Here is a 26494-nt window from a genome sequence, read left to right as displayed (position 1 = left end):
TCACTGACATCATAACACATATGCACACACATAATCATCCATCTGCTGTTTATATTGCTTATACTGCTTATCCTGTTCATATTGTTTATACTGTTTATACTGTTCATACTGTATATTTTTTAGTACTTCTATTTTATTTTATTTTATTCTATTTTAAGTAAGTAAGTCTACGTAAGTCTACCACCCTCATCCGCAAGACACGTGTTTGATACCATTTCTCATTCCATCCCATCCCACATGAGCCTGTCCCCCAATTAATGTCAGTAATAATATGAAAACATTACCATTTTATATTGGATATAAGACCTGCTTATATTATAACTTTTATTGTTGCAAGAATATGAAGTACAACATTATAACATCATCAAAACTATGATCTTCTGATGCCATCAAAGAATCAGTGGTAATCATTTCTGTGAATGTGAGTGGGAGACAAATTACAACAGACCACAGGATTTAATTCCATTTTTTAATGGTGCTTTAATCTATTACTGATGTGTCTTTGCATGTCAAGAACATTTGCTTTGGCAAATACAATTGACTCAAACAGAAGTTGCATGGTGAAATAGCCTTCAGACCAGGGTCGGTGATGGTCTGGTTACAACCCTTGGTGGACTGGGTTGTGGTTTGTGGACTTGGACCCTGGACTCCAGTGATGCTGGAAACAGCTGCTTTAGTTACCGATGTTCTTGGTCTGGTCCAACATCGTGCGGATGATATCTTCCAGCTGAGTCCGGATGTTGTCAACCATGGGCTTGAACTGGGCCTGCATGCTTTCAGCCAGGGGCTTGAACTGTTTCTCGATATCGGAAGCCAGGGGCTTCAGCTGCTCCTGGATCTGGGCGGCCAGGGGCTCCAGCTGGGTCTTTCCACTCTCCAAGAGGGTCCTTTTTTGAAGAGAGAAGAGGGGTTTGTCATTAGCAGAGGTCATTAGGTGAAATACACTCACATGATGAGTTTCCTTGTCCTAGATAAGACCTGAAGACTTGTATTAGCTCTTGATACTAATGTCTAGGCTTTAGCTCAGTTGGCTAACACAGTTGTGGCATGAAGAGAACTCTGGTTCAGTCTCAGGTGGCGACATATACACAGTGGGCCTCATTCATCAATCATGTGTACGCACACATTTCACAGTGGATTGTTTTGTTTGTAAAATCAATTCTCTTGTAACAATGTAGACCTCAAACATCTAGGTTTAACATAATAACATAGCAAATGTGACTGCTGTAGGATCATTTAAATGATTTGGTAAACACTGATCAAGGAGGGATGGTTCTTCATCAGTACTCACTGTGCTTGGCTTGCTAACTCCTGGGTCTTAGCTGACACACCCTCAAAATACTCCCTGAGCTGCTCAATCTCTGGAGCCTCCGCTGATTGGCTTCCTGTTAGACCCAGAAAATGATTGGATTAGTACAGTATAGGCCTGCATTGTATGCAAATCTGTTGCTTGAAAAGCAGTGAAATTTACTTTCTGGTAATTATTTACTTTTGTGATAGCTTATTTCCACCTACCCAATATTGCAAAAAATTACAAAAACAAGATTACTGTAACACTATTATCCGGTCTTACAAACACAGCTTCACACAATCTCCAACTGGTTCAAAATTCAGCTGCAAAATTCCTGAACAGAACCAAAAGGACTGAACATTACCCCTGTCCTTCACTGCACTGGCTTCTTAGAAAGGTCAGGGTTTATTTCAAGGTGCTCTTTATTATCCTGTATCCTTCACCGCATGGCCCACCAAATGCCCTTATTGGTTGGTGTAAACTGAACAAGAGCTGTGTTTATTGTGTGTTTGTTTTATTTGAGGCGCTTTAAAGTTAAAGGAATTTGCTCATACCATGTGCCATGGCAAGCACGACAACAAGGGCTGCGACAAGAGAGAACTTCATGGCTGCTGATTGGATGAGGCACCTAGGGAGAAAATGAAATAGAAGGATTAGCTTAGATTGACTTTATTAGATCTATTCGACAGGGACAATGGATACTAATCAACATTTCTGTAAATGCGTCAGATTTAGTAGTATCGTTTTTTTGTATAATTTCCATTTTAATTTTGTATAATTTTCATGTAGAGAGGGCGTTCTTTCCACAGAGTGTGGATGTAATGATAGTCATATTAATGTTAAAATATAACAGAAACAATTCAGTAGCAGTACAGTTTTTGAACAAAATCATTTCAAATAGAATTTCAAATACATTGTCACACACGTTAGACCTTCAAAGCCTTTAGAATTACTATGTTTACGGTTCAGCTGTTATTTAAATAAGCAGTTTACAGAATGGCTTAGTCGTTTTGAGCCCTTCATAATTAAACTTTTACATTCCTGCGTGCATCCAACAGTGTTAATTATATTTTTGACAAGATACCCAACATACTACAGTAAACACAGACAATCATTCAATCTCAAACTTTACAGACAAACTTTAAAGGGACCACTCACCTGAGCTGCAGGACAGTTTAGACCAGGTGGTACTTGGGATTCCAATGTTTTTTATAGTCCATCAGGAAAACAGAATCCAACCCCATTCCGATTTCTATTGGTGAGTAAGCTACTGCACTGGACTATCATTGGATGTTTGTGCTGGTATGTGTGATAGTGGGCTGACCCTTGCCACTCAGTTTGCCATCAAGACAATCCACGCTAAAGTCCAAGAGTCCCCATCCTGCGTAGCAGTGCTGATTGCTCAAACACAGTAGGCTTCTTATCAAAACATCTGATTAAAAAAAATACAGGACATTTAATCTTGAGAAACAACAACACAGTGACACATGACAATTTAGCTGGTTGGTTAGCTGGTTTAAGTGGGGTAGAACTGGTAGCCAAGAGAATGAATTGTTATGTAATCATTCTAAGAATGTGTTTTGTACTGAATGTCTGCTGGTGATTTTTTTTATTTTTTATTCAAGAGTTCTGAAAGTTCCATAGCTGTTGCAGTAACAATGGGGCTCACAGAATGTTGGGGCTTTCAGAATATAAATCAACATTCTACCATGTTAAAAGACAGGAGTTTCTGAGTTACAAAAAGCTGAATAGTTGAAAAAATTTAATAGTTATCAAAACCAGTTCCCAACTCTCTGCACGTTGTAACTGCACGTTGTAAAGTTTGATTGGTGTGAATAGCTTAAAAGTTGTACAGTAGGAGGAGTAGCGCTGGGAAGAATTGGAATAACAACTAGAAAAGGAAGTTCCTGAAGAAACTTTGTGGGTTTGCAAAGTCTTTAATATTTAAAGTCGGATTAGACTGTCAAGCTTAATAGATGAAAGAGGAGTAGTGTTTTGAGTATGACCACAGCAACAGTATGCTCTTCATTGGAACCACTGTATGGGACTTAAGAAGGCTTAAAGGTCCAGTATGTAACATTCAAGCTTTTTCTTAAAGCTTCCTAATGGTTGTAGTGACTATGTTTAATTGGTAGTGATCAGGGAATAAGATCCCTTAAAATAACTATTTAATTTACAAACACTGTTTTAGTCGGGAAAAAGCACTTTCTAAAATGTCCTACCCAACACTCGGTTTGGATATACAATGGATATGTAATTGATTCATATGCAAATCAGAGACCTTATAAAAACAAAGATATGAATTCCAAAATTCCATGAACTATTATGCTTGCATTAAGATGGACTCAATTCAACTTATTGAGTGATTTGTTGATGACATTTTTGCATTTTAGCTAATTTAGCTAATAGCAATCTTAGCAAAGGGTCTGAATGTACATGAGGTATTTCTGTATTTCAATTTTAATAAATTTACTGACATTTCAAAAAACCTGTGTCATAGCAAAGGGTCTGAATACTTATGTACATGAGGTATTTCTGTATTTCAATTTTAATAAATTTACTGACATTTCAAAAAACCTGTTTCCGCTTTGTCATTCTAGGGTATTGTGTGTGGATTGATGGCAAATGGTTTTAATTTAATCCATTTTAAATTGAGTCTATAACACAACAAAATATGGAAAAGGTGAAGGGGTCTGAATACTTTCCGAAGGCACTGTAGATGTGTTGTTAATGCCAAGGCTGTTCTAGGTGAGTGGACTCACTGATTTTCAGTCATGCGCGCATGCAGAAACACAAGAGCTAATGTCTGACACTGCAAGTCCATTCTGGGGGATTATATTATTATTATTAAGGAGGATGTCGTGAATTTTGCTGCGGTGGCCAGAGGTGGCAGACTTCCAACAAACTTATGCCCTACTACTTTAAAATTGAAAAACTCTAAATAGTATCAAACATGTTAAGTTGAATTGAGGTGTCAAGCTTAAAAGATGAAAAAGGAGAAACATTTTGAAATGTCCCCATTCAGAGCAAATGGCCATAGGAATTAATAAGATTTCAGGCAAATTCAAGTACAGCTCGAAAAGTATAAATGGTATGAAAAAGTTGTTTTCAAGTTACACAAGTCATGGGCATTTACAAGTTAATGTGAAGTTAATATGTTAAGCGGTTTACACTGTGCATGCGCTTTTGAGGCATGAATAGGATTTATGTAAATACTATTAACAAATCTGAATTAAAGTTACTTTGCGGGGAAGGGAGAAGGATACAAAATGATGATCAGAAGCTGGAAGAGGGTAACAGTACGGTTGGAGGTATGGGAGGATCTGGTGAAGACAAGGTTGAGCTGATTGCCCGCCTTATGAGCCGGAGGAGAGTGGGGGATTAGGCCGAAGGAGGAGAGAAGGTCAAGTACTCCAGATGAGTGAAGCTTCTCTGATTGGATGTTGAAGTCACCCAGTAGTGAGAGCAGTGTACCGTCCTCAGGGAAGAAGCTGAGAAGGACAGCCATCTCATCTAAGAAGTGGCCTAGTCTAGGGGAATGAGAAAAGGAGTAGGCATCAGAGAGGGCTGCCGGAGTAGCTGTGTTTTCCATGTCTCTGTGAGAGCAAGGAAGTGGAGGGACATGAAGCAGGCATAAGCTGAGATAGCCTCTGCTTTCCGGACCACTGATTGGCAGTTCCAAAGTCCTCCTTCGACATTCGACATAACAATCGGGTGGTCCCACTGGAGATTGACAGCAATTGGCTTCAAACAGATAGCTTTCAACAGAAACCCAGAGCTTAAGGCAGGATAGCCACAGCAAAAATACAGCAAAACTACTTTTAAACAAGATTAATTTAACTTACTTAGACTGGAGAACAGGCTTCACCACTCAATCCCAAATGTATTAGACATGTCTCTATTCCGCAATTGGAATAAACAGGATGTCAGGCAAATTCGAGTGTAGCTCAAAAGGTGTAAATGGTATGATAATGTTTTTTTCAAGCAAGTCAAGTTACACAAGTCTGGGCATTTAAGAGTTGATTTGAAGCTAATAGGTTAAGTGGTTTAGGCTGAATAGGATTCCATGCACATTTGAGTAAAGCTGAAAAAGTGTAAATAGTATAACAAAATAGGTGGATGTCGGATGTAGGAGATGTAGGTGGATGTATAAGGGGATGGGATAGATAACAGAAGGGAGGCATAGCTAGACCAATACAATTAAGTAGTTAAAACAATTATATGGGTTATTGTGTGGGTTATACTGAGTAAAGCATAGTGACAGTAGCAGAACATGATCAGAGGGTAGGATAGCCAGCTAGATGGATAGATAGATAGATGGATAGATAGATGGATAGATAGATAGATGGATAGATAGATAGATGGATAGTTAGATAGATAGAATTACCCTAAAATCCTTACTGGTTGAAGAAGTTAATAAGTAGTCTATGGGTTATACTGAGTGAAGCAGTGAGATCGTCTTCTTTTGGTGGATAGATGAATGGTGGGTTGGATGGATGGATGGATGGATGGTTGAATTGATAAATGAAAGAGAGATATAGATAGATAGCTAGATATATAGCTAAATATGAAAGTGAGATAGTCTAGTTTTATTAAGGTAGCGAATAAAGTTTAAAGATAGTTTGGTTGGTTGGAATAATGAATGGTTGGTTGGTTGATTGGTTTGCTCGTTGGATTAATTGATAGATGAAAGATATATATATATATATATATATATATATATATATATATATATATATATAGATAGATAGATAGATAGATATAGATATAGATATAGATAGATAGATAGATAGATAGATAGATAGATAGATAGATGGATAGAAGCAAGCCCACTAATAAGTATGAGCAAGAACAATAGTTGGACTTGCTGAAGCAAGCCCACTAATAATAATAAGTATGCTGAATATCAAAAGTTGGACAGTGGTTCCCAACCTGGGTGGTGGGGACGCCAAAGTTTTAAAACTAGATTCATCATCAGGGGAAGGTTGGGAACCCCTGCTTTTAGGTCTCTCAGGAAGGGAATACAAAAAGATTGACCAAAGCAGCTACTGCGGAGATCATGGTTGACTACGCACATACCTTCACTCCAGTCCATATCTATAACAACTCACAGCAGACAGTTTCCAAGCGGATGGGGTGCAATGTTGTGCACCTTGTGGCCACAAATTGGACCCCATCTGCTTCCATTATATTTTAAGATGTGTCTGCTGCAAGTTGCTATTTTGGATGAACTATCCCTTTAAAAAGTAAAATTCCTGTTTGTTGTTCTCTTGTATTTGCCCCTCCTGCATCGCTTGTTCAAGAAAATGTAGGCTATAGCCCAATCACATCGCTCGGCAGCTTCCTCGTCTCCTATTTCTCCACCCATACTCCAAGATTGACAGTCAAGCAGCCTAATCCTCTCATAGACTAACGGGATTGGCAGAATTCGTTTAGGTCTGTGAGGAAAAATCCCGATTTTTAATTACACTGTCCCTAAAGCCCTTATTCTCTGTTCATTTCGCCCCTGTTGTTCTATTAGTTCTTTTGTTGACCCCCACAGTTTATTAATTCCGAATTGAATTGCCAAAATCCCCCACAATTTCGCTGACGTTTTTACGCTTAAACAATGGAATCTATCCGCCCTCAACGACTTCAACCGGGGATAGGATTTGGAACTGGATCGACTGGGACTCTCCGCTCCTCTCTCCGACCCGGGGTTACAGTTCCCACCGCACCTCTGCTACCTCCCCCGGCGTCTGTGTGTGCTTCCTCCGGGCCGCCCCCACCGCCACCGCCACTTCAACTCCACAGTCTTCATGGCACTATTGGCAGCGCGGGGCTCGGAGCGGGGATGGCAGGGTTCGGGCTGTGTAATCCAGGGAACCCGACGGTGCTGAAGGAGGCGGTGGAGGCTGTGGTTCGGAGCTTTGCGAAGCACACGCAAGGCTATGGCAGAGGTAACAAGACAATAATGAGTCGTGCAGGGGTTTGACTGCTTGTTCTATTTCGGTTTCCCTGTGTTTTAAATGTAGGTCTGCAGCTGTGAAAGATAAAATGTAGGCTATATCTGTATTTTGTATCAACTGCCACCAACATGAATTAGTATAGCCATTCGTTCTAGTACGACCAGTAGTTACAGTAGCCTTTCACTCTAGGCCAAATGTTTTCATATCAAGTAGGTGTTCAATCAAAAATGCATGTTTTGACCAATGGATAAAATAATCATGTTAACTGGGTGGAAGGTCCTCTAAGAAAGCCAATAATCCAGACCGCATGTCTCTATCACAATCCGTTCAAAAGTTATTGGAGTGTTTACCCTTGAAGGATGGCCAAAATGTGGGGGACTGGCCGATGGAGGCCAGAGGAAAAAAAGTGGTAAAAAAATCAGGAAAATACCATCCTAATTAGCCCGAGGCTACTACTGTAACTTTTGTTAGGCGACCTGACAGACTCACTGCTCGAATCCGTAGGACATAAAACATTACAGAGGTTAGGGTTAGATGTATAGATATATATATCGATTTTGAGACATGTCATGTAGTATTATCATATTACAGCATACGCTTTTGATACTAACGCGAAATGATTGTAATTTTTGTAAGATTTCTCACATAAACAAGCACAGGTCTGTCTTTGTGAATGTCAATGGAGCAGTGAGCGTACCCCGAGCCTTTTAAATTTAATTCAGCTATGTGTCATCCTTATTTGAGCTGTTTGTGACCCGCGGAAACAACTTTGAAGAGGACATCCTCAAAAGTTGCTGCGAGACAGATGGTGCATTCATGACTAACTCGGAATTCCCACCTGTCATGTCGGACCTAGGGGCATTCAACAATCCTGCCCCTCCTGCCCCCTAGTAATGGACAGCGCTGCCTTCACGACCCTCTGCAGAGCCTTGCGGTCGAGGGCGGTGCAGTTGCTGTACCAGGTGGTGATGCAGCTGGACAGGATGCTCTCAATGGCACATCTGTAGAAGTTGGTGAGGATCTGAGGGGCCATGCCAAATGTCTTTAGCCACTTGGGGAAATAGGCGTTGGCGCGCCATCTTGATCACTGTGCCGGCGGGATGGGTCCATTTCTCAGTGACAGTGCAAATATCAGAACTTAACAATAATAAGACAATAGGCAATAACTGTAATAACACTTCTAGTGTTATTGATGCCCCCCTTCTTCGTCCTGTAGTCCACAATTAGCTCCTTAGTTTTGTTCCTGTTGATTCTTAACTCCTCCCTGTAGGCTGTCTCATCACTGTTGGTGATCAGACCTACAACAGCAGTGTCGTCAGATTTGATGATGGTATTGGAGTCATGGTTGGCCACACAGTCGTGGGTGAACAGGGAGTAGAGGAGGGGACAGAGCACACAGCCCTTGGGGGGGCCCCCGTATTGAGAGTCAGTGTGGAGGAGGTGTTGCTGCCTATCCTCACCATCTGGAGTCTACCCGTCAGGATGTCCAGGATCCAGTTGCAGACCCAGGGCCCTGAGCTTGGTGACAAGCTTGGAGGGAACAATGGTGTGAATGAATGCTGAACCGTAGTCAATGAACAGCATTCTCACATAGGTATTCCTATCGTCCACTTGGGATAAGGCAGTATGCAGTGCCATGGAGATTGCTTCGTCTGTGGATCTATTTGGGCGGTATGCAAATTCACCCTCTTAAAAGTCTCACTCACGTTGTCATGAGCTGCGGGAGTCCTCATAGCAGGCTCAGTGTTGTTGGCCTCAAACCGAGCATAGAATGTGTTGAGCTTGTCTGGAAGAGAGGCATTGGTGTGCGCAACACAGCTGGATTTCCCGTTATAATCCATAATGGAATTCCACAAGTGTGATAGCCGTAGTAGTGTGATTCCACTTTTTGAGAGTCGAGAAGGACGCTTGACTAATGCAGGGGTGAGGGTTGAGGAGGAGGGGTGACACTTGTCTAGTGAAGGGTTGTGACTTGACTATGGGAGTGGTGAGGGTTGAGAAGGGCAAATTACAACGTCCCTAATATGTATTCTATACACCAGAGAGGCAAGATTTGCAACGGAGCGCTTCATACCCAGCCATGACCTTTGTCTTGAGATGTCTTAAGAAATCTTTATACTCAGAGAAGAGAAGATGTTTTGAGGCATTTGGCTAATTTCAATGTTTCAAGACATCTTAAAAATAATGTATAAAATACTGTGTTTTAATATCTCAAGAATCTTTACCAACATGTCTTCTTAAAACATGTCTTAAGATGTCTCAAGGCAAGTGTGTCTGTAGACGAACATTATGGAGAGCTTTGGTGTGTCAACAGTTCCTTGGTATTTACACTCCAGATAAACAGGATGTTCCATGAAGAAGTCAAGTTCTACCCAGCTGTTTCCACATCTGCAAACAAATGTTTGATGTGTGATATTTTTCAATTAACTTCTTTCTTATGTGTAAACTTTATCTACAGTGCATTCGGAAAGTATTCAGACCCCTTAACTTTTTCCACATTTTGTTATGTTACAGCCTTATTCTAAAATGGATTCAGTATTTTTTTTTCCTCATCAATCTACACACAATACCCCATAATGACAAAGTGAAAACAAAGTATTCAGACCCTTTGCTATGACACTCAAAATTGAGCTCAGGTGCATCCTGTTTCCATTGATACGACTTGATTGGAGTCCACCTGTGGTAAATTCAATTGATTGGACTTGATTTGGAACGGCACACACCTGTCTATATAAGGTCCCACAGTTGACAGTGCATGTCAGAGCAAAAACCAGGCCATGAGGTCGAAGGAATTGTCTGTAGACCTCAGAGACAGGATTGTATCAAGGAACAGATCTGGGGAACTGTACAAAAAAATGTCTGCAGTATTGAAGGTCCCCAAGAACACAGTTGCCTCCATCATTCTGAAATGGAAGAAGTTTGGAACCACCAAGACTCTTCCTAGAGCTGGCCGCCTGGCCAAACTGAGCAATATGGTCACTCTGACAGAGCTCCAGAGCTCCTCTGTGGAGATGGGAAGCCACTCCTCAGTAAAAAGCACATGACAGCCAGCTTGGAGTTTGCCAAAAGGCACCTAAAGGACTCTCAGACCATGAGAAACAAGATTTTCTGGTCTGATGAAACCAAGATTGAACTCTTTGGCCTGAATTCCAAGCGTCATGTCTGGAGGAAACCAGGCACCGCTCATCACCTGGCCAATACCATCCCTACAGTGAAGCAAGGTGGTGGCAGCATCATGCTGTGGGGATGTTTTTCGGCGGCAGGGACTGGGAGACTAGTCAGGATTGAGGGAAAGATGAAAGGAGCAAAGTACAGAGAGATCCTTGATGGAAACCTGCTCCAGAGAGCTCAGGACCTCAGACTGGGGCGAAGGTTCACCTTCCAACATGACAACGACCCTAAGCACACAGCCAAGATAACGCAGGAGTGGCTTCGGGACAAGTCTCTGAATGTCCTTGAGTGGCCCAGCCAGAGCCTGGACTTCAACCTGATCAAACATCTCTGGAGAGACCTGAAAATAGCTGTGCACCGACGCTCCCCATCCAACCTGACAGAGCTTGAGAGGATCTGCAGAGAAGAATGGGAGAAACTCCCCAAATACAGGTGTGACAAGCTTGTAGCATCATACCCAAGAAGACTTGAGGCTGTAATCACTGCCAAATGTGCTTCAACAAAATACCCAGAGTAAAGGGTCTGAATACTTATGTAAATGTGATATCAGTTTTTTTATTTTTGAATAAATTAGCAAACATTTCTAAAAACCTGTTTTGGCTTTGTCATTATGGGGTATTGTGTGTAGGTTGATGAGGGGAAAAAGGAATTTAAACCATTTTAGAATAAGGCTATAACATAACAAAATGTGGAAAAAGTGAAGGGGTCTGAATACTTTCCGAATGCACTGTATCTATCTATCTCTGCCAACCTACTTTCTCACTTTCGTTCAACTACCCAGCAAATCTATCTATCTATCGTGCAAACCATCTTTAAACTTTTTCCACTACCAAATAAGACTGCAAGTCCACAAAGTTTATTCTGGAACTTATTTTTCTAGTTGAATCTTGTTATAGGATTTCTTTTTGGGTCCCAGAACAACATCTGAGAAACTCAAAAGAAGGAATAACAGTAATAGTAATTCAGTAGTAATAGATTGGATATGAATAATGTTTTTTCAGGTGCTGAAAGCATTTTACGTGGGGAATCGGGGTTGGGGGGGAGGGGGGGGGGGGGTCTCACCTCATTGTATGAATAGAATGTCATGTTGTGTCCCTTTGTCTCCTCTAGTTAATGTAGTGGAGGCCTTGCAAGAGTTCTGGCAGATGAAACAGTCAAGAGGGGCGGACCTCAGGAATGGTGCGCTGGTGGTCTACGAAATGGTCCCGTCCAACAACCCACCATACGTCTGCTACGTTAGTCTCCCAGGTGGCAGCTGCTTCGGGAGCTTCCAGGTGAGCTGACCTGGTCACCTGGTGATGTGTGGTCTCAATAGTATTAAAGAAGAACAAGAACCCATGCAAATATGGCCCTGACAGTGCAGTAACACCCGCTCTGCAGCAGTTGTTTTGAGAGTATCTTGCATAGCAACTGAATGTTGCTATGCAAGACAAGGGCACATGAGTTGTGTGGCACTTCTGCACAAGGATGTAAGATACATGTACCTAGCTGTATAAAAGAACAAGCCTCAGTAGACACAAGCTAAATGCTTGTTTCAATGAATTTCAAAGAAACAACAATGACATTATGTAATTACCTGGTGATTATCATTTACCATGTAATTTACCATGTAAAGTAAATACCTGTGGAACAGGAACAATAGAATTAAGCGTAACTGCATCTTCAAGTGTGCTACTTGGTAAATCTGCCCTAAAGTAACTACATTCCCAGGTGAAAAGGTGTATTTTCTGTCTTCCATCTGGAGCAGAACAAGTGGAGAGTAGCATGTATTCGGACCCCCAAAGTACAGCAGGTTGCTATCTGACTACAAGATTACCAGAGATTACAAACCCAGATTAAGTAGAATAGCTAACCATTGGCTAATCTGTTATTATAATCCATGGAATAGAAGTTCTTCTGAGGTGAAATTTGTTCAAATCCACCAGTTCAGGCAATCTCCCTGACTAATGGCTCGTCAGGAGCCTTCAAATGAAAATACTTTATTTGTTAACAGATTCATACTGAAGAACAAAATACTAAGATTAATCTTGAATCAAAAATTGTTACAGACAGAAACATTTAATAAATCATCTCTTTGTACTGACTGACAAACAAAAGCATTCAAAACTTTGCTGAATTAGTAATCACTACTGCCAGTATGTTATTATTTTCAATAGAATTTAAATCCCACTGTAAATATCAGACTTTTTAAATAATGTCTAGCTTTATATTCCATTAGAGCATGACATGTTTTGCCATTCTTTCCTCTGCTGACTGTGTGCTCACTGTGGTCGGAAACCCATCTGGTTGTTATTAAAGCCAAACATGGAGCTCAGAACAGAGGGACACCCTACCCCAAATCCCCCCCCCTCTCCCTCCGAGAGGTGGGCTGGTCACAGATCTGAGAGGGTTGGATTAGTTACAGTAAAGCAATAGTGTGGGAAAACTCACATTTACTGTTTACTGTGTAGGCCTACAGGCGTGGGTGGTAACATGCTGTTACCACGTTTTAGACGTTTTTCTAGGTACTGAGTACTTTCTGTGGGCTGTACTTTTATTTGAGAAAACTTTGAAGAAAAATCATAATGTTTACTCCATTCTACCTTCTGCCTCCTTTATAACTATATCTTTCTGCAGACATTGTCTGGCCAAACATCATTAATATATTTACATTATCACTGTTCCGCAGTTGATGCTCACAGAAACTACGCTGTTTGGTCAACACAGAAATATTTAGCAGGATTTGATATGACCCTATTGACATTCCACATTGCAGTGGTTAGTCAGCTTACAAAACAACATACTGAGCATTCAGTTTTCCCAAAGACAGATGCAACACAGCTATTAAGTTTCCATTCTGGTAACTTAATAGCATCCTGATGAATGGCAGAGTATTGAATCAAGCTTGTTCAAGGACTGTTTACAGTGCGTATAAGTATCTTTTGTTGTCTCAGATTCTGAGATACACTGTATCCAGGTCTCTCTTGAAAAATAGATTTTATATAATTGAAACTAACCTGGATAAATAAAGGTTAAAAAACCAATGGCTCGCATGTTGCAACGCCATTCATGCTCTTACAAATGTGAAAGGCCTTTGAGACAGCAAGGTGTGGGTGGTGAATCCTTCCTGTAGGCACTGTATATCTATTGGCTTGATAATACTCTACTATACTCTCCTACACTACTACTCTATATAAATCATGTATTTGTATGCCTTCTATTTTATTAGTCATACCATTGATGTGCATTCTTAACATTTTGTGTATCATAGGGAACAATAATAATACATTTTATTTGATAAGGGCCTTTCTAAACACCAGAGGTCACCTTCAGTAGATCACACAGAGAGGAACCATAAATGGACTCATTCTTATCCTTCATGGCTTAGAATTCAATTGAAAAGCATTCATCTATGGGTTTATGTTCAACCACATACAGTATATTTTCTACAAGGGATATTATGTGTACTGTATAGACAATGACACAATTAATTCTCAGTGTTCTATTGACATTCAGCGAAGCACTAACACTATGTCTGTTGTCAGTTCTGTCCAACCAAGGCTGAAGCAAGACGCAGCGCTGCCAAAATCGCTCTGATGAACTCGGTCTTCAATGAGCATCCCTCTCGCCGGATAACAGACGACTTCATTGAGAAGAGTGTGTGTGAGGCTCTGGCCTCCTTCAATGTGAGTCCTAATTATGAGTCTGAACTCAGCAGGGTGGGGGGATATTTCAAATGATCTCTCAAATTATTCCAGTTTTTTTTTTTTTGGGGGGGGGGGGGTTTAAACTCTAAGGGCTCTACTTTAATGGCATAAAAAAAACAGTTTTAGCGGAGAGCGGACGATCGATGTCAGCAACATTGCTCATTTAATGTTTTAGAGAATATAGCCTACATAATTCAGTAATGCAAGCATACACTAGGCCTACTTCCACATGTGCAGAGCATGGTAAGGGACTGTTTTACTGATTTATGAGGATAAAATCTTAATGTTATTGGGTCCGTGAGGAGGTAGAGACTGATGTTCTACTTGTCCTTCACAGGGAAACAGAGACGAGGCAGACAACCCCGGCACAGGAATCGGGGCATTTCGCTTCATGCTGGAGTCCAACAAGGGAAAGTCGATGCTCGAGTTTCAGGTACTTTGGGGCATCATTTGTTTGACGGTGGTTCCTGAGGAACACAGCATCTAACAGACAATACTCCATTATACACGCAGTATAGACTAGAAGCAGGAAACCAAGTACGGGACTCTCTGGAGCCTATGACAGCATGTGGGTTTGGCAAACAAATTTGGACTGTATTTCTGACCTCATGTCTCTCATTGTTTGTCATCCAGCCTCAGTGATCTAATGCATGGATCTGTCTTTGCCAAACTACAGCTGGTGATTTTGGGCTCTACACATGCCAAAAAATGTGCTTGAGCTATAGACGCCATTCTTCCTTTCCTCATCTCTCAAGAAAAACAAAACTGTGGTTGAATCTATTTTGCATACAATTTTCCCAAGATAAAGCATCCCATCTCGTACAGAGGTACAATCAATCAATCAAATGAAATGTTGTCTTATGTAGTGCTTTTTTTACAGAGCACTCTTTATAACTCCCTTACTGTTTCCCCAGAGAGCCAACAGAGGTAGAGTTTCAGGCAGTCACATCAATGAGAAAAACATCTGTCTATTTTAGCTCTGGTGGCTACAAAACCCGTCAGAAGGGAGTTAAACAGAAAAGATGTGCATGAGGGAATGACATCAGTTCCATACCATCATGTACGGTATATTGGTTAATATGCAATATCCCAGTAAACAAGAGATAATACGAGTTGAAACGAGGATGTAAATAAGCATTATGGTCTGTTATGCTTGTCGATGCTGAGCTGTGTTTCTCCTTTAGGAGTTGATGACGGTCTTCCAGCTGCTGCACTGGAACGGGAGCCTGAAGGCCATGAGAGAAAGACAATGTTCCCGTCAGGTAAAATCACAAGTTAATATGTACGGGATAATCAACCATGTTGGCCGTTATACGAAAACAAACCACAATGTGCACCGTTTAGGAATTTGAGAGAAAATCTGTTATCATCTTGTTTTGGTGTTGCCTGTGGAGGTTGCAAGATGGTTACATTAGTTAGTTAGTTTCGTTACTAGGCTGGCCAGGCTGGAGTGTAATATGCAGTTTTGTTAAGTGGTATCAATAAATACAATGCAAACTTAAGGGGATATATCTTAATTAGTAAATACATATTAATTAGATTCAAATTAAATGAATACTTATGGTATGGTTTCAAGCACACTATAGCATAGTGGACCAACAAAGGTAAAATGCTTATATATGATAGTAATTGAAAATAGTTTGGGGTATTATACTGTACACATTTTCTGATTCAGACGATAGTAGCAGAGATTATTTATATTATTAGGAGTTATCCAAGTCCCTTGATATACCATGCAAAGACAGAGCATGGCGCTAACAACACTTTGTGTGGTTGTGGGTTTGATTCCCGCTGGGACCATACAGTGCCTTTGGAAAGTATTCAGACCCCTTCACTTTTTCCACATTTTGTTGTGTTATAGACTCAATTTAAAATGGACTAAATTAAAAGAATTTCCCATCAATCCACACACAATACCCCAGAATGACAAAGTGAAAATGAAATTTCTGAAGTCACTGTATATACTGAAAAATGTATGTATCACTGCATTGTAAGTCGCTTTGGATAAAAGCGTCGGCTAAATGGCATATATTATACAATGGGTTTTATGAGAGACAGTGAAGATGGCACCATGTCCCATGTGGGGGTTACATTTCTGACAAATTATCAACAGTAGTAGATTAGCATCATTGACTCTAAAAAGACGCGTTTTTAAGGTTTGTTAGGCCCAGTGCAAAATAAAACCCTAGTCCCTAGTCACTTATTCATGCAGATCTGAAAGAGTTTGATAAGCATACAGTACACTCTATGGGATGTCAGCCTTTTTGCCGTCTTGAGAGGTTCTATGGAATGTCCACCATTGCTCAAACCTATCCAACTATTTCAAATCTATACAGTGCTTAAAGGGTAGGGGCAAGTGTATGTTTTTTCACTGGACCAAAACATTTTCCCTCTGCTTTCCCGTAACAGGAAGTGCTGGCTCACTACTCCCACCGGGCACTTGATGATGACATGCGCACCCAGATGGCTGCTGATTGGGTGAACCGGGAGCAGGGCGTGGCTGGCACCATCGCCCAGGAGCTGGCAGCTACAGAGAGAGAACTTGAGGAGGCCAGACTCGCAGGCCGAGAACTGCGCTTCCACAAGGAGAAGAAGGACATCCTAATGCTGGCTGTGGGTCAACTGGGTGTCGCCAACGCTGCCACCCTGCCCTCATCATGCTAGGCATATGCTGAATTCTAACCCTATAACTTGCTTTGCTTCCCCTCTGCCCATAATGGTTTTCCCCTGGCCTTGATAGGTATAATGTGATAGCTTTCAACCATCCATATTGCATTCGCCTTTTAAATCTGCGAGCTGGAGCCCTGGAGTCAAGGGCAGGTGGTGGAGAGTTGGTTGTCGGTTTAGAATCCAGCCGTAGAGATTGAAGGAGTGAAAGTGACTATCACCATTCATTTGCATCCTAGAGAGAAAGCTATGCCGGAAAAAAGGGCAGTTGTTGATTCTAAAGCAGCGATTCTTCAGTGATCCTTGAGACCTACGTGATGCGTGCTTTTGCCCTAGCCCGGCACTAACACACATGATTCCACAAATCAAGGGCTTGAGGATTCATTGAACCCGGCGTGTTGTTAGTGATGGGCTAGAACAAATACCTTTACACCCTGTGGGTTTCAGCTTGTGGCCCGCCACATTTCTTTGGTGTGTTTTGTGGGTCACTTTGTGGGTCACTGTTTGAATGGTTAGAATATTCATCCTTCCATCCTTCGCTCACTGATCTAACAAGATTGGATAGGCGAGAGCAAGAGTTCCACTACAATGTGTTCACTGATCCAGATCAGAGATCTTAGACGTATTAGAAAAGGGTTCCAGTCCCCAACGAGCAGCAGTGTACAGATACAGTAGAAATGAAATAGTGTTACCATTATAATCTGTGTGTGAAATCACATGAAAAAAAGAATTGTTACCATTCTTCTCATTCCCTTCCATATGCTGTTAGACACTAGCATACGGGTGGAGTTAAAGCCTGCAACCTGCCTTTTCTCATGATTGTACAGGACATCATTCCAAGGATATTGTCGCTGAAAGATCACAAACCCCTTAATAGACCAATGTCTGTTGCTTAAACATTCTGGGGCATCTTCCTGGACACAGATTATGCCTCGTCCTAGATTCACAGTATATAGAGTCTCCAATGGAGATTCTTCCTTTTAAAGTGTGGTTTGGTCCAGGACTAGGTATTATTTGTGTCTGGGAAACCACCTCTACAGTATGTACCTCATCTTTTTTTTTGCATGAAGGCCATTACATAGATCAAAGGGGAGCTACAGCGAAATATGGACATTTGTTATTGTTCCTTAAACTCTCTGACTGTGATTTATTTTGATCTGCAATTTGTAACATGTTCTATTAATCTAGCACTGCAGTTGTTAGGAGGGCATGTACCTTGTGACAAAGTCCCTTTGAGCGACATTGCTATCTTTGACAGACAGTTTTCCACCATATTCTGTGAGTTTTTAAGAAAATCCATTTATGAAATGTATACCCCTTGATTTGGAAGAATATGACATAAATACATTTGATGTCATATTCTGTCATATCATAGATTTTGACCACTGTCTTACCTTATCGTAGCCAAAAAACAAAGGTCCTAATACTCCATTGCTTTTTTAATTATTATTATTATTATTATCTGACATTTTGTAAACGAACAATGTGTTGCTTCAGATTCTCCTAATGTAATGTCACTGTCATTGAATGTTGTTACAGACTTCTGGTGCTTTTTGCATGTGAAAATGTCAAAAGGGTGTATATTCTCCATTATTTACATTTTTTTGTTGGTGGCCCACTCAGAAGGTTGGCCCATCATTCAGACTATGGGCTTCAATGTGCCATTTTTCTAAATATATACACAGCGCAAAAGTATGTTGCACATAATGCAATCGATTGCCGCAGTATAAAATGGTTTTGAATAACCCTGTCCCGTCTTGTAGAAATGGGGCACATCTACCATCCTCCTTGTCTCTCTGTCACTTTCTGTCTGTTCGTTAAAACAATGATAGTTACGTTGGGTGACTTTGCACGCTAAGAGAGCTGTTTTATGGACAGAAATGTTGCTCATCTGTATACAAAGGGTTACTTTCTTCCCTTAACCACTTAACCACTCTCAAGATAGGAAGATAATTTCAGCATTGTTTAAAATGAGTGGACTATCCCCCTGAGGTATATTCAATTCATGTTCTTTTGGGGAATCTCACAGAAACGTTGTCAGACCAGTATGCTTATCTCACCATGCAATCTGCCCATCTGAAATTCACTTTAAATGGGTCCCTTAAAAACAGATCACTGCAGATATTTAACAGCCCGACATGGTCCCTTTTAATTTACAACATTGGTTAGTATTTCTTATGGTTCTCAATTTCTGTAGACCTGGAAATGACAACTCCACCTCTTACTACAGTAGTGAAAGACATATTTTAAAGTGCAATCCAATGTATGCTTCTTGGCCCAATTACATCAAGAATTCTCTTCTTTTTTTTTATTTTTTATAAACATGCCTCTATTGAAAATCAAGTGTGTGCTATTTTTTTATGATAATCATATATTGTTCCTTTTTGTGTATTGTTCTTCAGAATGTATGTATTGTGTGTTCCCTATCGTTTTAATCAAATGGTGTCCTTGTCAAACCAGTTTGCTTTGCGTACTTCATCAATTAAGCCATACATGTTTTTCTTAAGACAGGTCACAACCTTTTCATGTTATAGTATGTTGAGTAATGTTCTTGTAACCCTGCCTTCTCACTTTTCAAGATTTACAAAATGTTACCTATACAAACATATTATTGTGTTTTATACAGCCTTTATGTATTTTGTATGACCAGTTTTAAATTGTAACTTTTTTACTCAATGTAGGTTTGTATTTAGATTTCTATATATAAAAATGCAATAAAGCAGCCAAAAACAACTTGTATCTTCTGTTCAGTTATTTGTGTTTATTTACAGTAGGCCGACTGTATTGCCTTTTTCACACTCAGTGGTTTAGAGGACAGTGATAACATGTACGTACCAAAAGACATTTGGAACACAGGCTTCTAATGCATGGAAAAAGTTACGCTGGTAAGATTCCAATGTCATCCATTATGACAGACAAAGATGTGGCCTGCAAAATTATTCCACTGTTCTAAAGGCTCTGTCCAGTAAAAAAAAAACAAAAAAAAAACGAGAAAGAGATACTGTAGACTATTAACAAAATGGACAATGTTACAGTCAATCACCGAGGAATGAGACAAACTCTCAAATAGGCTGACTTGTTATATAAATAAATTAGAAAACCTGGAGTGGAGGGAGTTAATACTTGATTTAGGAATCTTAAGGGCCTTCAATTGTCTTAGATCAGATGAAGGAACTCCATCCATCTCCATCTATCTTGTCTGTGCCAGAAGGACTGGCGACATCTAGGAATGATGTCGCCCGACAGTCACCTGTCGGTAGAGAATGAGGGACCCTCCTCCAGTCCTACTTCACGTCCCAGAGTCTTCTTCCCTGATGACCTCCAGGGTGACGGTTGATGAGGGGAGGGGGTGGCTTGAGCCGATAGACCCAGTAGGACTACCACTGCAGGGCCGGGGTCCAGGCACCATCCTCGCCAGCTGACGTATCGATCTGCACATGGGACAGGCGTAGTCCGAGAGGCCCTCGATGTCCTGGAAGGCCTGGTTGACAATGCGACTTCTGCATTTGCTGCAGTACAGGTGTCCGCAGACCAGGCGATGCAGCCGGGCCTCGTAGGAGATGCAGCTTTGGCAGTGCAGCGGATCAGGGTCCAGGTAGAGACTGTAGGGATCCATGCTGATCTCCTGACTGTTGACGGTATGTGTCACTGGCACTGCTGGGGAGCTGTTTCAGAAGGAAGTAAAATGAAAGGAATGAAGGAATGAAGGAATGAAGGAAGAGCTTCAGTGTTTCTCATCTTGTTCCCCACTTTTTAATGACCTGTTTTTTCCCCCTGTGCATTAAATTGCACTTCCCTATATGAAATGTGCTACATTAATAACGTTTATTATTATCATTATATTATAAAGAAACAAAGGATATTTCATACTTTATTACTGTGTATTACCATACCAATCATGAGGTTGCTACAATCTAGCCTATAAATGGAAGTTAATAACGCAGGTGCACAGGAGGAGAGATACATTGGAGTAATCAAGGTGACAGTGACACATTCAATACCGCCTTGCACACGCTTGCCTGCATCTAGTTGATCTGATCACCCGCACACACAGTTCTCAGTTTAATCTCTTTGCTCATATAATTCCTTAAAATGGGACTTCACTGCACAACGGCTGTCTGTGAACAGGTGCAAAAAGCTCTCCAAGCTCAATCTTCATACCATATAACCAATAACCGCTACACAGCCTATGTTATTACCATATAACGATAAGAAACCAGAACTACAATTCCAATCCATGTTTACAACCACGGAAAGCAACAAGCAATTTACCAGTTACACCGGCGGGCCCCTGTGGCAATAAATTAATAAAACCGAAAGCTTAAGCTTTTTAAATGTTTCACCATTTTTTTTTCTTTTTCTGAAATCAGTGAGTAGGAAGGTCCCCCCCTTCCTCCTCTGAGGAGTCTCCACTGTACAGTATATAAGTCTGAGAATTCGAACACACACAAACTCACCTCTGCGCAGCATTTCTTCTATGTCTGGAGCAATCAAAGCCTATCGCGGCAAGGATTCGAAAAATCACATCCATCATGGATGACACCTTGCATGGTCACAGCTGGCAAACAGAAATTGAGAACAATTTCTTTTTCTGAGCGTGCAAAAGATTTGGATTATAGGCTGGTTGTGCTGCTCGGTTTCCCATATAAATTATGCCTTGATGCTGTGATGTTTCCTGTAACATTTATAAATTCTTGAAACAACTGTCTGGAGTCAACAAACTTGTTCTGAAACCGGCACAGCCAGCTATGTCACTACTGAACTTTATCTTATTCAGGAGTCAGGGTGAAGTGAAATGTGAACTTGAGAAGCCTGTTTTACAGTTCCAAGTGTTGCCAGTGTATTTAAGTGTTATGCCACAGTAATGTAGCCAATGCTTTATTGAGCAACAGTTTCACTGATATAAATGCAAAACAGCGTGATACTAGGTAGCCTATAGACCTACACCCTTTTGACCCCAAAGAACCCTTTTTGGAATACTGGGTTCTTTGAGGCTTCTTTGTAAGGGCGAAAGGATTCTACATATAACACTTTTCATCTGAATACGTTTTTTTTTTGTCTTTGTTTTAAACATGACCTCAGTGTTAATGCCACCTACCGAGGCAGGCAGCCTTCGGACTGTCTCCTTCGGAGGCATGGGCGCTCCATTCATTCAAACTCACGTTTCTTCTCAACAGAAGGTTGAAACAACCTGATAAATATCAGGTTATTTAGAAAACATGTAAAAATATGGATTGTATGTTTTATTTAAGACTGTTGTCAAGCTATTTCTTTACAAAAGTAGCTTGGAGGACCATTGGCTGTTCATTTCTCATTCACTTTCCTTGGTCTTCATTTGAACCGAGTGTCCTTCTATACCACAATGCACTCCGATATTAGCCGTTAGCAGCGTCAGGCTAAAATGCTAATTCTGAGTTTCGTTTTCCGGCCAGTGTCGAAAATTGCGCGACACCGGAAGTGTTCACTCCCCCTGACCGCCCCATGATCAACAACTTCCGCATGACGCTTCCCTCACGCCGCTACCAACATGGCGGCAGGACCAATTTCGGAGAGAAACCAAGGTAGACAATGAACTTCACAATATTGTTGAGCCTCCCTAATAGTAGTATTTGGTGCACTCGTCACATCTATAGTTATATGGCCCGATATACGAGACTCAACTACTGGATTTTCGGGGCTTAGTCTCCAAGTTGTTGCATGCAAATCAAACGATGTGTGGTCCATACGAACGCTGGACCAAATGGTTTTGCGCTATCCATCATGATACAGTGTAGATTGGATAGCTTAATCAATTTTGACTGGTACTTTTTATTTTATTTCAACCGTCATCGAGAAAGAACAGCATAACAAACTATTAAGTCGAAGCATGGTTTTATTGAGAGGGGTTTTGCAGAGAATTAGTTTCTGCTGGTATACTTTTCCCCCCGACTCAGTGCAGGATAGTTTACTAGTTAGAAAGTCATTGCAGTACGCGAACAGTGATGGCTAGACGCAGTGTATCTTAGATGGTCCGTGGTTTAAATGTAGTAGCCCTGAATGGTACGAGTTGTATTTTCACCACTAAACTTTCTCTTTTGCTCTATAGATGCTACGGTGTACGTCGGTGGTCTGGATGAGAAGGTGTCGGAGCCGTTGCTGTGGGAGCTCTTCCTGCAGGCTGGGCCTGTGGTCAATACACACATGCCTAAAGACAGGGTCACAGGGCAGCACCAAGGTGAGAAACACACAGTCATCATACACATTATATAGGTAACCCCATATAACAGAGGTTTCTTTTTGAAACCCTGCTCGATGCCGGAAGACTTGCAGTTATGGACTTACCCAGGTTTTTCGTTCAGTGTGCTAACAGTCGTCTTGGTTGTCCTTATAGGCCATTAGTGAAAGCTTCTCCGGTTCGCTGTTCTCTACTACTAGAAAAGTAGAGAACGGGTGAACTGGAGAAGCTGGTCTGTGAGGACAACTCAAGGTAAGATATTTCTTCATGTAAACACATGCATACGATGAACCATCTCTTTAAGATAGACAAATGCTTTGATTAATTCTTCCCTACCCCCCATCTCCCCCTCAAGGCTATGGCTTTGTAGAGTTCCTCAGCGAAGAGGACGCCGACTATGCCATCAAGATCATGAACATGATCAAGCTGTACGGCAAGCCGATAAGGGTCAACAAGGCCTCGGCGCACAACAAGAACCTCGACGTGGGCGCCAACATCTTCATCGGTAACCTGGACCCCGAGATCGACGAGAAGCTCCTCTACGACACGTTCAGCGCGTTCGGCGTCATCCTCCAGACGCCCAAGATCATGCGCGACCCAGACACCGGCAACTCGAAAGGCTACGCCTTCATCAACTTTGCCAGCTTCGATGCCTCGGACGCCGCCATCGAGGCCATGAACGGCCAGTACCTGTGCAACAGGCCCATCACAGTGTCCTACGCCTTCAAGAAGGACTCGAAGGGCGAGCGGCATGGCTCGGCCGCCGAGCGCCTCTTAGCCGCACAGAACCCACTCTCGCAGGCCGACCGGCCTCACCAGCTGTTCGCAGACGCGCCGCCGCCTCCCTCGGCTCCGACACCGGTTCTCACCACGCTGGGGGCGGGGATGGCCATGTCTGGTAAGATGGGAATCTACTGTACGGCTGTGCGCTTCAATTCAGCGTGAATGCTGATTTGTTGTTTGACTTATATGGTTAGCAATTGCAGACCAAAAAAAAAAATAGTCACATTGTGGTGTAGTCACAAAAATGTAATTTACCACTGGCTCTATTATAAGAGGAGGACCATGGAGTTTGATACTGACAGGAGTGTTGTTTTACTGCTTGGTTTTTGCACGAGTTGAGGGCTTTGTTTCTCAGAGCCTGCATAGCGATGCATTCCTCTAAGATGACATCATACACTGTGCCATTTTAAAAAAAGATTGTTGCACTGAAACGGATGCAATAAAACACTCCGTTTTGGCATTCCACATTCTAAAGACAATTGAATGTAGGAAACCCCTCTGTTTATACTCCCTCTAACACCTCTCTCTCTCTCTCTCTCTCTCTCTCTCACAGGCATGCCCCCTCCTGGTTCCTTCCCTCCTGTGCCACCCCCTGGATCTATGCCTCCTGGAATGCCACCCGGCATGTCGATGCCTCCGGCGCCCGGGACCCCAGGACAACAGGGAGGGGGATCAGGTCCTCCGCCAGGACCACCTCCCTTCCCCCCATCAGGGATGCACCCACCAGGTAGGTCACCACAGAACTTATATAGCCAGGCACAGCGAGAAAAAGGGAGGTATGGGTACTTTGGCTTTGACTTAGTGTTGATGATGATGCTTTATAATGATATTTAGGCTTTGGTTGAACTGTGCATTGAATTTAGGCTTGTTCATGCTTATTCAAATTTCCTGTTTTCTTGGCTATTGCTTTAGCTTAAATCTTTCTCACAAAATGTTTTTTTTTGTGTTGAATGATATTAATTAATAACTTTTTAATGACAAATATAATTGGCTCTTTCTACTTTGTGCCTTCTGGTAAGGCCCACTCGCATTGGAAAGAGCCAATCATGGCAGCGTTGTCAGATTTGAATTCTGTTGTCGGCAAGATAAAAGTTGCCAAGGAATTTTTATGTCATATTGCTTAGTCCACCGTTGAATATAATTTGGTTAATGTGGAATTGGAAGCTATCTCTTGTTATTCCAGGCAAGCCTATTAAAATAGGATTGATTCCCAATGTGCCCTTGAGCAAGGCACTTATCTCTCAATGCTCCAGGGGGGCTGCACTTCGGTTGACCTTGTGTTCTGACCCCGTCTCTGTATGCATGCATGTATGTAAAAAAGAAAACAGATGTGTGTGTAGCTCATGACTGGGTATGCAAAGAGATAATTTCCTTTAAGCCATTAATTAAGTTGTATTGTATTGTACACATCAATCATGTTGTCCTCGCCACACAGGAATGCCCCAGATGCCCATGCCCCCTCACGGTCCCCCAGGCATGGTCCCACACCCGGGGTCCAACCAGCACCGGGCACCGCCACCCCCTGGCATGCCCCCTCACCCACACATGGGCATGCCGCCCAGAGGACCTTTTGGCCATCCCATGGGTAAGTACCATGCTTCATGACAGCTTCATCTCAGACACACTTCAGTAATTGTATGTCATTGTCCCCTTACTAAGGGGGGGGGGGGGCATTGCAGTGAATGAACAGTGTATGAATATGCTGTTACACAGTACAGTAGACATTGCATCATGATGGAGTTCAGCAGTTTGTAGTATTACACAAGTGGAACAAGGACTGTATAATAAAACAATACCACTCAACTTCATATTCCATTAAATTACCAAATGACTATGTAACAATGTGTTGTTACTGGAGTTATTACAACGTTACTACACAGGTTTAACTTAAAGGGATAGTTTCCAAAATGTTCTATGATCGTATATTGTAAAACATAATTTGTTGGAGCCTTTCACTTCAAAACAAGGTAGAATTTCATGGTTAAAAAGAGCACTTGTTGGAGAGATACTTTTAGAGCAGTTTTCCCATATCAGCTCACCAGAAGCTGCTGTATGTACAAAAATCATAAATTATTATTATTTTTTGAATGATCCCTTCAACAAAAAACAAGTTCACCCATCCAAGAGTAGGATTTCCACTCACACTTATTGCCACGTGTGAATAGTGTGTTTCTTTCTCTCCCTCCCACCCTCCAGGTCACATGCATCCAGGTATGAGAGGACCCCCTCCTCCCATGCCCCCACCAGGCTACGGCGGAGGTCCCCCTCGTCCACCTCCGTTCGGCTTCCAGAGGGGGCCTCCAATGCCACCAAGGCCCCCCGGAGCTCCACCTCGGGGCCCCATGAGAGGACCAATGCCCCCATAGAGGTCGTAGGACCACCCAAGGCGCATGCCTGCTTTCATTTAGATGGTTTTTTTTATTTCAATTGGTACAATTTGGAAACATGATATTGCCGCCCTTTTGTATTTTTTTGTTGTCACTGTACAGATCCGAAACCTATAAGGAATAAAGGTTTTAATAAAAAATGGATTAGTGTCTTTCTCTTAATTTAAGTAGTTCTTCCATCCTGGTCCAAAATGTGCAACTGTTCAGTTTTTCAGTTTTGCTAGCAATCGTAAAGGTGATGTCTCGTCTCCAAAAATGTGTCTTCAGTTATAGGGCGAGATGGCTATACGCAACAAATAGGAATCCATAAGACCACGCCCCTCACTGCTCCAGGGCCCTGCCGTTGA

The 26494-nt window shown here is 41.8% G+C and overlaps 3 protein-coding genes across 3 annotated transcripts; 2 read left to right on the top strand and 1 right to left on the bottom strand.

Moving 5' to 3' along the window:
• Positions 1-6899: 6899 nt before the first annotated feature.
• On the top strand, positions 6900-17204 carry lix1l (limb and CNS expressed 1 like; the record flags this gene model as incomplete). Its single annotated transcript, XM_083679861.1, has 6 exons — positions 6900-7230; positions 11521-11684; positions 13935-14075; positions 14434-14529; positions 15281-15358; positions 16506-17204. The coding sequence occupies 6 exons, from the start codon at positions 6900-6902 to the stop codon at positions 16758-16760; spliced, it is 1065 nt and encodes a 354-aa protein (XP_083535987.1). The 3' UTR covers positions 16761-17204.
• Positions 17205-19511: 2307 nt separating this feature from the next.
• Positions 19512-21433, bottom strand: LOC310811634 (uncharacterized protein). Its single transcript, XM_083679862.1, has 2 exons — positions 21221-21433; positions 19512-20428 (listed from the first exon to the last, which is right to left on the bottom strand). Exons 1-2 carry the CDS (start codon positions 21295-21297, stop codon positions 20053-20055), a joined length of 453 nt encoding a protein of 150 aa, XP_083535988.1. The 5' UTR covers positions 21298-21433; the 3' UTR covers positions 19512-20052.
• Positions 21434-22269: 836 nt separating this feature from the next.
• Positions 22270-26250, top strand: sf3b4 (splicing factor 3b, subunit 4). The gene is made up of 6 exons (XM_083681239.1): positions 22270-22324; positions 22849-22977; positions 23333-23875; positions 24314-24487; positions 25196-25345; positions 25957-26250. The coding sequence occupies exons 1-6, from the start codon at positions 22291-22293 to the stop codon at positions 26124-26126; spliced, it is 1200 nt and encodes a 399-aa protein (XP_083537365.1). The 5' UTR covers positions 22270-22290; the 3' UTR covers positions 26127-26250.
• Positions 26251-26494: the final 244 nt, after the last annotated feature.

Source organism: Argentina silus, assembly GCF_951799395.1.
Source record: "Argentina silus genome assembly, chromosome: 11".
Lineage (NCBI taxonomy): Eukaryota > Metazoa > Chordata > Actinopteri > Argentiniformes > Argentinidae > Argentina > Argentina silus.
This window is presented reverse-complemented; position numbering and strand designations above follow the sequence as displayed.